The following is a 15,996-nucleotide window of genomic DNA, read 5'->3' on the forward strand; positions in this document are numbered from 1 at the left end:
ATCCAGCTGGCCCGTCGCATCCGCGGAGAGAGAGCTTAAACTCTCTGCTGCTGCTGCTCCACAAACCACAACGGCTCTTTTAAGAGCCACCTCACTCCTCACTCAAGAGCTCACTCCTCTACTCACAACACACATCTAATATCAATCACAACACATCAATAATATAGTGGATCTTCCTCTACAGCCTAAATGATTCTATTTTGCAAGTCTCCGAGATATCAGTTAATGTAATCCAATGTGTTCACTTTATTTTATATTTTTATTTTATTTATTTTTTTCTGTCCCAATAATCAATTGAGACCAGGAGGGAAACATAATTTGTGTATTTATTATTGTTGTAACTACATGCTTGAATGTAGGCTACTTATTGTATGTATTTTTGTATAAAGTGACAGTGCAGTGAATGTAATATAAGGTCAAATGTGTTTGAGAAAATACATGTGCAGAAGGCACTGACATGACTCACCTTTATAAAATATAATATGGGATTGTGTCGATAAAGTTGAAATATCTTCATTACATTATAGAAGACAGAAAATATACTGGAACATGAGAAGAGAAATATTTATATAGTCTATTATAACTGTGGATATTCCAAATGTTTCTTCTCCTGTCAGCTATGATTATATTTGATTATATACTGTTAGTGAGTGTATTTAAAGAGTGTGGTAAAATCAGTTATGTGTTATTGCTTTCGTTTTTGTGATTTGTGTAAATTAACAGATTCATCTTTGAATCACAGACAGACATTGAGGTCCGTTTTTTGGGGGGTATCATGAGCTTTTTCAGCTTTCCAGGTTTATTATGTATTTGGTGAGCCGTAGTAAGTGTCCACCCTGGTAGACAGTCATTCTGTGAATGTTTCTTTTTTTTTTTTTTTTTTTTTTAAGATACCAGCTCATTATTTTAAGATACTAAAACAAATTAATAAAAAAAACAAAATTCTCATAACTTCCTAAAAACAACTTTAACTGTTTCATGGTGTTAATATGACACACAGTAATCTTCATGTATTCACAAAAGCATGCAGCTTTGCAATGTTTTTCACATGGACTAATTAAGTCTTTAATGGTTTTCATAATTATAAACATTTTGATTATAATAACTATGTATCATGGCAGTGATATTTTTATTTTGTTTGTTTTTTGCTTCTTGCCTTTTCTTCAACAGAAGATGAAAACTTTTACTTTTTTGTTTGTTTTTCTTTTTAGTCTCCCATTTGGTTTTTGTTTGTTTGTTGTTGTTTTTTTCATGTAATTTTCATCTTATAATTTTGCTTTAGAATTCAATTTAAATGACTTTAAGTGTGAAAATTTCTTCTTTGTTTTAAAGCTCTCACAGACCCATTGCTTTTCTTCTTTGTTTTAAAGCTCTCACAGACCCATTGCTCCACCCACACAGTGGAAACTTGGAGGTTCGGGACAGACTAGTCTCTATATACAGGCTCTACATTCAGTGAATGTAGAGCCTGTAGGCAAACCCCTTGCCTCAAGACTATTCGAGAGAAGGCTGAGACATGGGGTCGAACATGGGGGGATTGCACATGCGCAGTAAAATCTGGTCTGCACTTCCTCAAAGGCTCAGTAGATGGCGTGAGACCGCGGAATAAAGGGGATGTGCATGCATATCATTTTCACAGCTTATTATTGGACTGTCACTGGTGACCTGCGTTGTGGGTGAGAATGACGGAGATGCAATTCTGACAACTTCAGGCAGCCGTCGTCCAGAACTCCAAGCAGACCACACCAAGCGCACTCCTTGATCGCCTGAGCGGATCCTGCGCTTTTTATCTAGCGGCCCTGCTGTCACCCTCCAGCATCGCAGCTCAAGTTAAACTGCGCATGTGCAATCCCCCCACGTTTGACCCCGTGTCTCAGCCTTCTCTTGAATAGCCTTGTCTTTCCTCCGGAAGAAGAGCGTAAGAGCCCTGGTTTCTGGTTGTAAGCTGTTTGTAGTCCACGTGATATTGACCAATCACGTTTGAGCCGGCTGCAGTTGTTGCCAGGTTAAACGCTCCGTGCGGTGAACTAACGAGGCGGAACATAATTGGCGTCACTGCAAACTCTGAATCCATCGCAATGGTTCAGCATATTTACTTATATATAAACAGAAGTCGGAAACGGAAATTCGCCTCCTCCGCCCAAATCAAACCGGAATGCCAAAAAATTGGGGGTCTGCCCCCAGAGGCTGTATCGCCATCTGCCGGAAGTCAGACGCCGAATACAGCCGATGGGTTCTATGTTAACAGAGTGTAGTTTCTTACTGCCTCTCTGCTCTAAATGTAGTAACGTGTGCATCCAGCCATGCAGTGCGCACTGCGCATCCAAGGAGCTAGGAGCAGGTAGAAGGCCTAATAATGTCGCAACAAAGGACATACCCTTTAGGGGCAGAATAAAGAAAGAGGAAGAAAGAGGAAGAGGAGAAAAAACGACAAGAAAAAGGTATGTTTGCATGTCTTGGTAATGTAGCGTTTGGTGTCAAGGAGATTTTGAAAAGTTTCCTCAAATTAGAAAAGTCCTTAATTATTGCTGATATTTTGTTCCAACTACCTTAGCCTATAATAGCAAATAAGCTAGCTAACGTTAGTTCAAAACTAGAGAAATTTCTCTTTTAACTGGTAGGTTAGATAGCATACTATTCAAGCTAGCATTTTTGTGATTGTGTAATATCCTACTTTGAATAAGTTGATTCTTGGTGTATATATTCTGGGTCGCTTTTTGGCATCAAAACAACGTTTAAATGTTTAATAACAGCTAACATTAATTACAGACACAGTGATGTTTGCTAGCAAAATGTTTTTGCATTAATGAATTAACTTAGTTAACTTACAGTTTGAGATATGTTGTTTGCTGCAGAGCATAGTAATTTATGTGAGTAAATAAACATATTCCTTTAACATCAACTCCCTATTATGTTCATAAGTTATATGACACTTCTTCAGAAGCACTGTTAAAGTATTTTGGAGGAGGCACTGATTCAGCCCAAGTGCAGTCCACCTCCTCAGGCTCAGCCAAGGCTAATGAATCAGGTGAGGGAAAAACTATCACCATAATTTCTAGTCAAATTATCACATTAAGATATATTAATATAAGATATAATCATATGACAAGGGACATGTTTTTCATCTTAGGTCCATCTCCATCCTCTGCTCCATCCTCTGTGCCCACTGTCCCCTCTGTTTCTGCTACAACCTCAGCTCTACCTGGTAATTTAACAACAAAACAGCCTTTGTAATTGTTCAGTGTACTGCAGAACATTCTGAGATGAATAATTTTTAATATAAGATATAATCATATGAAAAGGGACATGTTTTTAGACAAATGCATATTATTTCAAAACTTCTCAAGAAATTTTCAGTTGTTCCAGTGGCAGATTTTTTTCTCATTACAAGCTATAACTGTACTATTTTACTTAGAAAATACACAGCATAATTTTCAAGTGTAATATGACATCTAACATGATAGCTTTTGTTGTTGTTTTTCATCTTAGGTCCATCTCCATCCTCTGCTCCATCCACTGTGCCCACTGTCCCCTCTGTGTTGCAGTTTATTTAAAACAAAAAAAATAATAAAGCAGATTGTGTTTACAGTAAATGAGGTTTATTTTGTTACTTTTAGTTGGCCTCAATGACATTTGGTATCCCACTTAGTACTATATCCCTTTGAATAGTAACTGTAAATCAACCCCAGGCTGCTCTTGTAGCTGAATTTACTACAATTTCAGATTAAAAACCATAGATAGGTAAAACATGCCAGGCTGCTCTTTGTGGTTTTATGTATTGATTCTCTGTATGGCCAGTAGGGGGCGTTGCTGACTTTGCCAAATATTAATTGAAAGATTTTTCAGCAAGTTTGCAAATCTGTTGTCTCCTTCCATGGCCTTAATCACTGTGGATTACAATCTAACTACAACAAAAAGTCCACACATCTAGTTTTACAAGTGTATCCGTAATGACAGAGTAGAACATAAAATAACTTACAGTAGGTCTGTGAATGATCAATAATCAGTATTATTGGCAGTAATAGAGGGCCCTAAAATCAAATTTTGCTTAGGGCCCAATGGAGGCTTGGGCCGGCCCTGTATTTGGAGGTGTAGAGGATGGTGGATGGCAATGCCTGGCTGCCATTGCCTGCCTATAGCAGTGAAGTTAATCTATCTCAAAGTGCAAAAAAATCGCCAAAATGCAATAACATGTTGGGTTTTTTTTCCACTATACTGTAACATATTCAAGCTATCAAATGTGAGAAGATATGTTTATTCAATTTATTCTAGTTTTTGTTTTAGAGTCAAAACAGTTTAGGTGGATGGATGATGTGAGGATTTAAAATCATGCACAGATCAGAGAGAGAAACTTCTGAACAGCTTTTAACTAATGATTTCCTTCGTGTGTAATTTGAAAAAGAGTGGCATTAATTATATTATTTATATCAGGGTATATATCATTTATTATCTAAAAAGTTTAGTAATTTTATATTTTCACCCGGCGCCAACTATTTCTTTTAACTTTTTAAATAAAATTATTTTCTTTCTTATTTTTCCCCTCACCCACCCACTGTATTGTTCCTCAGCTTCGGAAGCTGACCAATCCTGTGTGAGTGACAGCACAGTCTTATTCACATCAGGGCTCTGCATTGATCAGGTTCATTAGTTCTGGAAAAAACATACAGTCCTGACCATGCCTGAAACCACCGTGAAAGCACCCAAGAAGGGCTCAAAGAAAGCAGTGTCTAAGAGCGTCAGCAAGACCGGCAAAAAGAGGAGAAGGACCAGGAGGGAGAGCTACGCCATCTACATGTACAAGGTGCTGAAGCAGGTCCACCCCGACACCGGCATCTTGTCCAAGGCCATGGGCATCATGAACTCGTTTGTGAGTGACATCTTTTAGCGCATCGCCGGTGAGGCCTCCCGTCTGGCTCACTACAACAAGCGCTCTACCATCACTTCCAGGGAGATCCAGACCGCCGTCCGCCTGCTGCTGCCCGGTGAGCTGGCCAAGCACGCCGTGTCTGAGGGCACCAAAGCCGTCACCAAATACACCAGCTCCAAATAAACAGTACTGCTGTTTCTAATCATAAATCAACAGCGCTTTTAAGAGCCACCCACTTTAATCTGAAGACTTTCCATAAATTAATACTGTGTATTATTGACCAGGTGTTTGTGACTAAAACAATATTCAAACACCATAGAAAAATGAGCTGTAAAATAAGCAGCATGTGTGTATCTATCTCCATTATGCTGTTGGTTGTCAGGTATAAGAGATACAGACAACTTTGTTAAATTTAGTATATATTTAGTCTAAAAAGAGTTCCTGTTGATTCAGTAAAAAATAAGTCATTATGAGTACATGAACATGACTTCACAAAAAGTGGAATGAAATCCTCCTGTATGCCTGTCATTTGTGACTGCAATCATGATATGGTGATACCCTGACAAATACCCTGTCAGTCGTTTTTGATGGGTGATGAATAAATATGTTCAAAGATATAGCTTGATATGGCTTAATGTTGGCTGAAACAACCAAGATGAAAAGCAATCACTCAGTGATGATGCCATGAAACAGGACCTTGGACAGCGACTGAGCTGCTGTTTGGTGCTGAGTGGAGTGCTTTGTAGCTTCTAGATTTCTCAGTGCTCCTTCACTCGTTTCTGTTTACCAGATGTTTCTTTATGACTTACTCTGTACTGGGCATTTTAGCAGAGAGATTGGTAGCGCCTCTCAGAACTCGCCCAGGACCACTACTAAAATAACCAACACAACAAAACATAACAAACAAACAAACAACTCGCCTCACCCGATCACTTATAAATGTTCCATGGTCTGACACTGTGCCATGTTTAATGGCACATCACAAAACTCATATATGTACTCCTCATTCTCTCATTGATAATATCCAACAGTATAAGGGCTGGGAACAGTAAACATTACTGCTGTGAAGAAAATAAGTCTAAAGTAACAGTCCAGTGAGGATTAGAGTAGGGAAATAGCCTGTACAGACTGAGTCATAAAGAAACATCTGGTAAACAGAAGTGAATGAAGGAGCACGTGCAAGAACATGAAGTGTCAAAGCACTCAGCACCAAACAGCAGCACAGTCGCTGTCCAAGGTCCTGTTTCATGGCAACATCACTGAGTGATTGATTTTCATCTTGGTTGTTTCAGCCAACATTAAGCCGTGATGCTGCCACCAGCTCCCACCATCATCCCTCTGTGTAGAGCCTACGCACGTCGTTTTGAGCATGTATGCGTGTGCCTGGTCTGACTCTGTCACTCTGCTATTACACCTTCAAACCATTAGTCAGCGTCAGGTTTCTGTGAAGTGCTGTGAAGTTTAGTTGTTTCAAAACACACATTAATTTAATTTTTAATTTAATTTAATTTTATATACTTTATTAATCCCCCTGAGGGGAAATTCAATTTTTCACTCCATTGTCATTAACACACAGGTCCAAAATACACACACATGCACAAACAGGACCTATACATGCACAAGGTGGAGAGATGTCAGAGTGAGGGGGCTGCCTTGGTCAGGCGCCCCGAGCGGTTGGGGGATTTTTGGTGCCTTGCTCAAGGGCACCTCAGCAGTGCCCAGGAGGTGAACTGGCACCTCTCCAGCTACCAGTCCACGCTCTGTATTTGGTCCAAACGGGGACTTGAACCGGCTACCCTCTGGTTCAGTCCATAGGGACTCCCAACCCAAGTCCCTATGGACTGAGCTACTGTCGCCCAAACATAGCTTTATGGTGACAATTTCAAACACAAGTACACAAATTGGCACACTAAAACTGGCAGCATTCACAGACAAAAGACTAATTTTCCCTACGAAAACAAAATGGTAATGTTATTAGCACAAAAATGTAAAATGCTTAGCAGCTTAGCAATTAGCTTAGCAGCTAGCGGACATTTCCTTTACCCATATGAAGCCAGAATAAGTCTCTTAAAAGACTTAAAATGCTATTTTGTGGGGGCTTTAATTTAATGTTTCTTACCTGTGACATGAAAATAACTAAAAGCTTCATTTCTACTGAGGGAAATGCTTTGCAACGTACAAAAATAGCCAGGAGGTCTGTGTCGCAGTGACTTGTAAGTATTTCTGGGGAAGTGATATCAGGAGGAGCAAACACCTCGAGTCACACCACCTCTGCTGCAACAGCAAAGGTGTCCACTCTCCACTGCTTCTCTGACGGGAGAAGGTGTGCGCAATATGAGGGGTGAGGGCCAGGCTGGCACACATAGAGACCAGGCATGACTCGCAGCTGGCATGAAAGTCATCCACCATGATGTGGCCCAGCAGGCAGAGCCGAAGCAGACTCCACTGGAAGAAGACATCTCTTTTCATTCTCCTTTAGTCTACTCAGATGCTTACTGAAGAAAAATGACTGCCAAGGTTCATTGCTGTTGACACACAGGGGGTGACTGAGGTGACGCCCACACAACAGGGATGTGTTGATTAAGTCTAACAAGTGCTGCACAAAGTCAGATAAACAATTCCAACAGATAGAATACAACACTAACCTCTGCTGATTTATCTGCAAACATAATAATTGTCCTTTTTCTTTCAATTCAATTCAATTTAATTCAAACAACTTTATTTGTCCAAAAAAGGGGCAATTCAGTTTACAGTCTCCAGCCGAATATCAGTCACAATCAATATCCTCTCAATCACTCAGTTCACTCTTTCAGTGCAACAAACAAAGCACCAAGGGAAGACAAAGTCAACACGATACTCATTAAACTAGCACCTGTCACCTACTTTCAGCACCTTGGACAGCTCTTCTCCACCTGCCTTATAACTGTTCATTTTCCCTCTTTGTGGAAGATTCAATCAATCAATCAATTTTATTTATAAAGCCCAGTATCACAAATCACAATTTGCCTCAGAGGGCTTTACAGTATACAACATCCCTTTGTCCTTAGGAACCTCGCAGCGGATAAGGACAAAAGAAGATGTATGAATAATGATAACAGCAGCAGGAGGCATCAGGCAGGACCACGGCAGCAGCACAACCACACACGTCACACTATCCAGGCACCGCTGCGATATAAGTTAACCTGTGAGACAGTGGAGCACAACGGCTCCAGAGAAGAAGCTGAGTTAGTGACATGCAGTACAGCCCAGTTAGTAAGATGCAGTAACAGGACATGAGTGTTAGCAAAGGAGAGAGAGAGAGAGAGAGAGAGAGAGAGAGAGAGAGAGAGAGAGAGAGAGAGAGAGAGAGAAGGTACCCGGTGTATTTTAAGAGGTCCCCCGGCAGACTAGGCCTAAGTCAGACTAACTAGGGGCTGGTACGAGGCAAGCCTGAGCCAGCCCTAACTATAAGCTTTACCAGAGGAAAGTCTTAAGTTTAGTCTTAAATGTGGAGACGGTGTCTGTCTCCCGGACCGTAACAGGAAGATGATTCCACAGGAGAGGAGCCTGATAGCTGAAGGCTCTCTCTCTCTCTCTCTCTCTCTCTCTATATATATATATATATATGTGTGTGTGTGTATACAGTATCTCACATAAGTGAGTACACCCCTCCAATTTTTGCAAATATTTCATTATACCATTATACTTGACTGTAGGCAAGGGAGAGTTGTCTTGGTGCTCTTCACCAAGGTGCCACACATGCTGAAAGAGTACCAAGACAACTTTCCCTTGCTTACAGTCAAGTATAGTGGTGGCAGCATCATGGTTTGGGGCTGCATGAGTGCTGCCGGCTCTGGGGAGCTCGGTTCATTTAGGGAAACATGAATTCCAATCAGAGCATGATCGCCCCTCTTCAGAAACTGAGCTGCAATGCAGTTTTCCAACATGATAATGACCCAAACACACCTAGTAGATGACAACTGCCTTGCTGAGGAAGCTGAAGGTGAAGGTGATGGACTGGCCAAGTATGTATCCAGCCCTAAACTCACCTGTGCACCTGTGGGGCATCCTCAAGCTGAAGGTGGGGTAGTGCAAGGTGTCTTCACATCCATCTCCTCCATGATGTCATCATGGAGGAGTGGGAGAGGACCTGATTCCTGTAGCAACCTGTGAGCTCTGGTGAATTCCATGCCCAAAAGGGTTAAGGCAGTGCTAGATAATAATGGTTGGCACACAAAATGTTGACACTTTAGGCACAATTTGGACATGTTCACTGTGGGGTGTACTCACTTATGTTGCCAGCTGTTTAGATGTTGATGACTGTGTTTTGAGTAATTTTCAGAGGAAGGTAAATCTATACTACTATACAAGCTGTACACTGACTACTTTAAGTTATATCAAAGTGTCATTTCTATAGTGTTGTCCCATGAAAAGATATAATGAAATATTTGCAAAAATGGGAGGGGTGTAATCACTTATGTGAGATACTGTATATGTATATACTATTCCATAAATATAGGATTTGAGTGTGTGAATTTTATAGTTATTTTGTACAGATAATTTATTTTATTTTTTTACTTTGTGTATTAAAAATATGATTGCATTATCTAAGAATACAGATTAGGGGGTAGAATTATAAAAGTTTTTGCTTCATTCTACTCCTTTTCGAGCATGTTGACTTATGTTTGATGTAACTTTTCTTCTTAATTGTTTGTCGTTTGTTTTGTTCTTTTTATTATTATTTTATATTATTAATAGTATTATTTTCTTGTTCACTTACTTTTTTATCTGATTTCAGTGCTGTATGGTTTACATGTTTGAAATAAATAAATAAATGAGAATTAAAAGACAAATCTTGATCGAATGTTACTCCGAGGTTTCTTACGGTAGTGCTAGAGGCCAGAGCAATGCCATCTAGAGAAACTATGTCATCAGATAAAGAGTCTCTGAGGTGTTTGGGGCCAAGAACAGTAACTTCAGTTTTGTCTGAATTTAACATCAGGAAATTGGTGCTCATCGTCTTTAAGGCAATTATGAAGTTTAGTTAATTGATTACTTTCTTCTGGCTTCATAGATACATACAATTGTGTATCATCCGCATAACAGTGGAAATTTACAGAGTGATTTCTAATGATGTTACCTAAAGGAAGCATATATAGAGTAAACAGGATTGGTCCAAGCACAGAACCTTGCGGAACTCCAAAACAAACTTTAGTACATAAGTATGATTCATCATGAACGTGAACAAACTGAAAATGATCAGATAAATAAGATTTAAACCAGCTTAGTGCAGAACCTTTTAGGCCAATTAAGTGTTCCAGTCTCTGTAGCAGAATTTGATAGTCAATTGTGTCAAACGCCGCACTAAGATCTAATAAAACAAGTACAGAGTCAAGTCCTTTGTCTGAAGCAATCAGAAGGTCATCTGTAATTTTAACTAGTGCTGTCTCAGTGCTATGATGCACTCTAAATCCTGACTGAAATTCCTCAAATAAATTATTATCATGGAGAAAATCACACAGCTGGTCTGCGACTACTTTCTCAAGGATATTTGAAAGAAAGGGAAGATTAGATACTGGTCAATAGTTGGCTAACACCTCTGGATCCAGGATTGGCTTTTTAGGAGAGGTTTAATTACAGCTACCTTAAAAGACTGTGGTACATAGCCTGTTAATAAGGATATATTGATCATATCTAATATATGAGTGTTAACTAAAGGTAAGACCTCCTTAAGTAGCCTAGTTGGGATGGGGTCTAAGAGACACGCTGATGATTTAGATGAAGAAGTCACTGCAGTCAATTCTTGAAGAGAAATCGGGGAGAAGCAATCTAAATATATATTAGGTCTTACAGCTGTGTTTGAGGGCAGATAGGTACTATTTGAGGACAGGAGATCATGAATTTTGCCTCTACAGCAAGGTTTCAGTGAGTCTGTGTAAATCAATAGGATTATCTGATATTAATTTGTTTACTAACACTTCTTTAGATGTTAGAGACCTGATAGTTAACAGTCCACATTTAATTTAAGACACCAACCATGGTTAGAAAAGGGCAGAGGCCCTGAGCTATACAACCAAGCTCATGACCTATTATTCACTATTGGTGTTAGTCATTGAAAAGAACAAACTCTGTACTCATGTCATACATTTTTGGTTTTATATTTTTATATGTGCTGTTATTAACTACCTGATGTTTTGTACATGTTGTTTCTGTCATTTTTTTTAACATGACATTTAGACATTTAAAAAAATAAAACAAAAAGGGATTCACAGTAGAATAGTAATTTCCCGCCTCTACTGTGAAGGTGAAGGGTTCATCAGTGTCCTAGTTTCTATTATTAGAACAAATGTCTCCGCCCAGCAGAGCTCAACTACGTCCGCAGAGAGCATATAAATAACCACGTTCACAGCCGCTGACTTCCAGTTTTACTTCGTAACAAACCTAAACTCTGAAAAAATGAGTGGTCGGGGCAAGGGAGGAAAAGGACTCGGTAAAGGAGGCGCTAAGCGTCACCGTAAAGTTCTCCGTGATAACATCCAGGGAATCACCAAACCTGCAATCCGCCGTCTGGCCCGCCGTGGTGGAGTGAAGCGTATCTCCGGTCTGATCTACGAGGAGACCCGCGGTGTGTTGAAGGTGTTCCTGGAGAATGTGATCCGTGATGCCGTCACCTACACCGAGCACGCCAAGAGGAAGACTGTGACCGCCATGGATGTGGTGTATGCTCTGAAGAGGCAGGGCCGCACTCTGTACGGCTTCGGAGGTTAAACACTGACTGTTCATTATTGGAAACCAAAGGCCCTTTTAAGGGCCACCCACGTACTCATCTAGAGAGCAGAATCCCTCTTGTAATCAAATATTGTCACCCTCATAAATGAATTACCATGTAATGTCATTCCATTTCAACTACGAAGCCCTTTTAAAGCAAGATCAGCAACCTTACTGGGGATAAAATAAAACAGTTTGATACATAGAGGGTGCCACATTACATTGGAATAGATAGCTTAGTTTATTTATTTTTTTCATATTTCGTTTTTCTTTTGTGTGTTTATTGCAACAATCTCTGAGAAGACCAGGGTTTGTCCAGATTTATGGTTAGTGAGGATGGTCTATTGACTGGAGAGTTTTCGGAGCTTTTGTAGGAACTTCGTATGGACAATGAGGAGACAGGAATGCTGCAGCTAAGGATTGAGGAGTTCTTCTGTGTAACTTTATACCAGAAGTGTTGTTCAGGTAGGGAGACCCATAAGTAATGAAGGTTGTCATCAGAATAAGGCTCATTGCCACATTTGTTTATTTTACTTAGAAGAAATTTGTCTTGGTGTTTGGTGCTTACAATAAGAGGAAATTTAAAAAAAATAGGCCTAGAAAAAGATAGGCTACTATAAAAAATTAAAAACTATGACAGCAGACTTCCAAATGAACAAATGGAGATATTTATTTTTAAATACAACTTAATATCCCAATCTGAGATCCTGCCTGTCCAAAATCTAAAGTTAGTTTTAGAGGAGAAGATTTGTGTAACAGAGAGGAGCCTCCTGACAGAAACACGGTTTGGCAGTGAGATGAAGGAGGAAATATCATGCACACTGATTCAGGTAGACTGAAATAACAACAGGTCAACCTGACAGACACTGTTCTGTCAAAGGTTCCTCCCTGAAGGTTTGTCCATGGTCAAAGAGGTGAGATTCCAGATCGCTCCAAAATTCCCATCGAAGAAAAAACAAAGCAGAGAAATACTGTCTATATTAATACTTATCAGACTATGCAACTGTACAGTTAATCTGAGTCATATCCTGACGTCAATTGTATTATTTTGTAGATGATCTTTTTGGCTGATGCAACTAAGTTATAGTAGACTAAATATATGCTCAATTTAACAAAGTCATCTGTATCTATCATACCTGACAACCACCAACAGTTTCTGATGTATAAATGTAAACTACATTTAGTTATTAACCATAGAGTTATAGTTAAAACTGAGCCTTTGTGGCAAAATTATAAAGAAACAGTGAGATGTTAACAGTTGGTTAATCAAGTGTAATCAGGAGGAAAACAGATTGTGTTGTGTGTGTGATTTGGGAGAGGTGGATAATGAGGGCTGAACTCTCCATTAGCTGATTCAACAAAACCCTGAAATATTCTGATGTTTACATGATGAAAAACTAGGATGGGTGTTTAATTTTGATGTGTTTGTTAGATTTTTCTCCATAACAGGATTTTCTTCTTTCTCCCCTCACCCACCCACTGTATTGTTCCCCGGCCTCAGAAGCTGACCAATCCTGTGCGAGCGACAGCACAGTCTTATTTGCATCAGGGGGATACAAATTGACCATTCTGGAGCGTTGTACGTCATACGTTTCGGAAGTAACGTACCGTCCTGATCATGCCTGAAACCACCGTGAAAGCGCCCAAGAAGGGCTCAAAGAAAGCCGTGTCTAAGAGTGTCAGCAAGACCGGCAAAAAGAGGAGGAGGACCAGGAAGGAGAGCTACGCCATCTACGTGTACAAGGTGCTGAAGCAGGTCCACCCCGACACCGGCATCTCGTCCAAGGCCATGGGCATCATGAACTCGTTTGTGAGCGACATCTTTGAGCGCATCGCCGGTGAGGCCTCCCGTCTGGCTCACTACAACAAGCGCTCCACCATCACTTCCAGAGAGATCCAGACCGCCGTCCGCCTGCTGCTGCCCGGTGAGCTGGCCAAGCACGCCGTGTCTGAGGGCACCAAGGCCGTCACCAAGTACACCAGCTCCAAGTAAACAACGTTGCTGCCTCTGAGACTAAACCAACGGCTCTTTTAAGAGCCACCCACTTTATCTGAAGATATTCCATAAATTAATAATGTGTATTATTGACCAGGTTTTTGCGACTAGAATAATACTCTAACTCCATAGAAAATTGAGCTGTAAAATAAGCAGCATGTGTGTATCTATCTCTGAGTATGGTATGGGAGATGCAGACGAATTTGTTAAGTTTAGTATATATTTAGTCTACTGTAACTTAGTTGATAGAAGATTTAATAAGTGATGGAAACTCATACAGCAGCCAAAAAGATCATCTACAAAGTAATACAGTTGACCTCAACACTCACATTAACTGTACAGTTGCATATTCTGATAAGTATTAATATAGAAGGTATTTCTCTTTTTTGTTTTTGTTTTCTTTAATGTAAAATATCCCGAAGATTTTGGAGCAATGTGGAATCTCTGGTTTTGAAAAATAATTCAATTTACTCCTTTAACCTCAGAGATATTATTTGTTATTATGATGATCCAGATAAAAGTATTCTTCAACATCTAATTAATATTGTTACTCGAAATGCTAAACTTTTTATTCATAAGCAGAGATGATCAAAGTCATCCCTTGAATTTTTACCTTTTCTCATAGAATTCAAGGCTCCTCTTACATCACCCAGTTTGTTAGGAAAGAAACAGAATACCAAGCTTTTGGAAAATTTTGCAATTTTTCCTCCAAATCCTCTGAATGGATACATTTTTTTTCCTGGAGCTGGTATCTAACCAAAGGTCCTTATAAGGGCCACCCACTTACTCATCTAGAGAGCTGACCTTATAATCAAATAGTGTCACCCTTATAATTTAAGTTACAATGTAACTGACACTGTTAAAATGTTGTTCTATCTCAACTACGAAGCCCTTTGATGCATGATATGTCACCTAAACAAGTATAAAGGAAATGCTATCAAAAAGATACATAATTACTTCTGAAAAGACTGGTGCATGCAATAAGTGGAAATAACAACGAAGTTCTGCAAAAGTCAAGATCATAAATATTAAATAGAAAAATCACAATCAAAATAGGCCAAGAAAAATACAAAAAATAACACTTGGTGCATGGAGAGGTTTAATGGTAGGTTGCTGAATTTTATTTTTTTATTTTATTTTTATTTATTTTTTTGTCTTTAAAAACAACTTAATATCCCAATCTGAGATCCTGCCTGTCCAAAATCTAAAGTTTGTTTTAGAGGAGAAGATTTGTGTAACAGAGAGGAGCCTCCTGACAGAAACACTGTTTGGCAGTGAGATGAAGGAGGAAATATCATGCACACTGATTCAGGTAGACTGAAATAACAACAGGTCGACCTGACAGACACTGTTCTGTCAAAGGTTCCTCCCTGAAGGTTTGTCTTTACTGCTGCACTGTGAAAATTAGTCAGTTTGCAGTACATCACACATGATGCACTTCAACACATGGTTAAAATCTGAGCTCATCTTATTTAACTCTAAAATATTTATAGAATATTCCACTCAACATGTGTACTTTAAAATCCACTACAGTTAGTATAAAGCTGGTAAACATTTTGGATGTTGCCTCATTAATAAACAAATTCTGTCCCTGTAAACAAAAAAGACAACCAGAAATCCATTTATTACACATTCAGAGTTCAGAGTTTGGAGGTATTTAGACTGTATTTTCACCATCTTGAGGCTGTTGTATCACTGCTAGCCCACAGAAAAAGTAAGTTTGTTATTATTATTATTGTTGTTGTTGTTGTTGTTGTTATCTTTAACTAATTGTGTCATTGATGTCATTGATGAGTCTGCGGTTACAGCTGACCTATAACACACTGCAGAAAGGTGTTTTATTTTGTTTATTGCACTGATTTTGGTCACTCTGGATATCTCAATGTGTCACAGGGTCATTTGTGATATAGATGTTTGTAATGGTCCACAGACACTGACACATTGTATGTGTAACATTAGTGTATTAAAATCAAAATACAGATACTTCTTCACCTCAGTATGGTAAATAAAATGCACACAACATGTTGAATTTTGTTTTTCCAGTTACAGTGAATCAACCAGCTCAGACTGCAACAAACCCAAAATGTGTCCGACTGCAAACACTGCACCACAAGTGGACAAAGAGGAATGGGGATGAGAGCATGTATTTGACATATAATCACACACACAGTACATGGCCCTCTGTATGAGGAAGCTGTCCAGGGTGCTTGTGCACACAGACAGGAGGCATTTCTGCTACCAAAAAGGTATTCATTTATTTCTGTCATTAAAAACATGTCCGTTCTGTTACACAGCATGTTTGGAACTGAGTCCATTAAAATCTAGTAACAATAATAATGACATGTTCACGGTCACAGCAGCTCTGATACAAGTCGGACTAAACGGC

General features: G+C 39.4%; 3 protein-coding genes and 1 pseudogene across 3 annotated transcripts in view; all 4 read left to right on the top strand.

Annotated features, from left to right (window-relative positions):
* LOC126408233 (histone H1-like) overlaps positions 1-15,996 on the top strand; it is a 73,383-nt gene that overhangs the window by 10,974 nt on the left and 46,413 nt on the right. The window lies entirely within an intron of this gene.
* On the top strand, positions 4,676-5,050 carry LOC126408257 (histone H2B 1/2-like; annotated as a pseudogene).
* LOC126408263 (histone H4) overlaps positions 11,274-15,996 on the top strand; it is an 82,266-nt gene continuing 77,543 nt past the window's right edge. The window contains exon 1 of the mRNA XM_050073728.1: positions 11,274-11,609. Coding sequence (XP_049929685.1) covers positions 11,303-11,609 — 307 coding nt within the window. The 5' untranslated portion in view covers positions 11,274-11,302. The remainder of the gene's footprint in view (positions 11,610-15,996) is intronic.
* Positions 13,200-15,768, top strand: LOC126408252 (histone H2B 1/2-like). The gene has a single exon (XM_050073717.1). The coding sequence runs from the start codon at positions 13,233-13,235 to the stop codon at positions 13,605-13,607; it is 375 nt and encodes a 124-aa protein (XP_049929674.1). The 5' UTR covers positions 13,200-13,232; the 3' UTR covers positions 13,608-15,768.

The sequence above is a fragment of the Epinephelus moara genome, chromosome 20 (assembly GCF_006386435.1).
Source record: "Epinephelus moara isolate mb chromosome 20, YSFRI_EMoa_1.0, whole genome shotgun sequence".
NCBI classification, from domain to species: domain Eukaryota; kingdom Metazoa; phylum Chordata; class Actinopteri; order Perciformes; family Serranidae; genus Epinephelus; species Epinephelus moara.

What these genes read in the sequence shown, in the direction of transcription:
- LOC126408252 (XM_050073717.1), top strand. Translation starts at nt 13,233, where the DNA reads ATGCCTGAAACCACCGTGAAAGCGCCCAAGAAGGGCTCAAAGAAAGCC.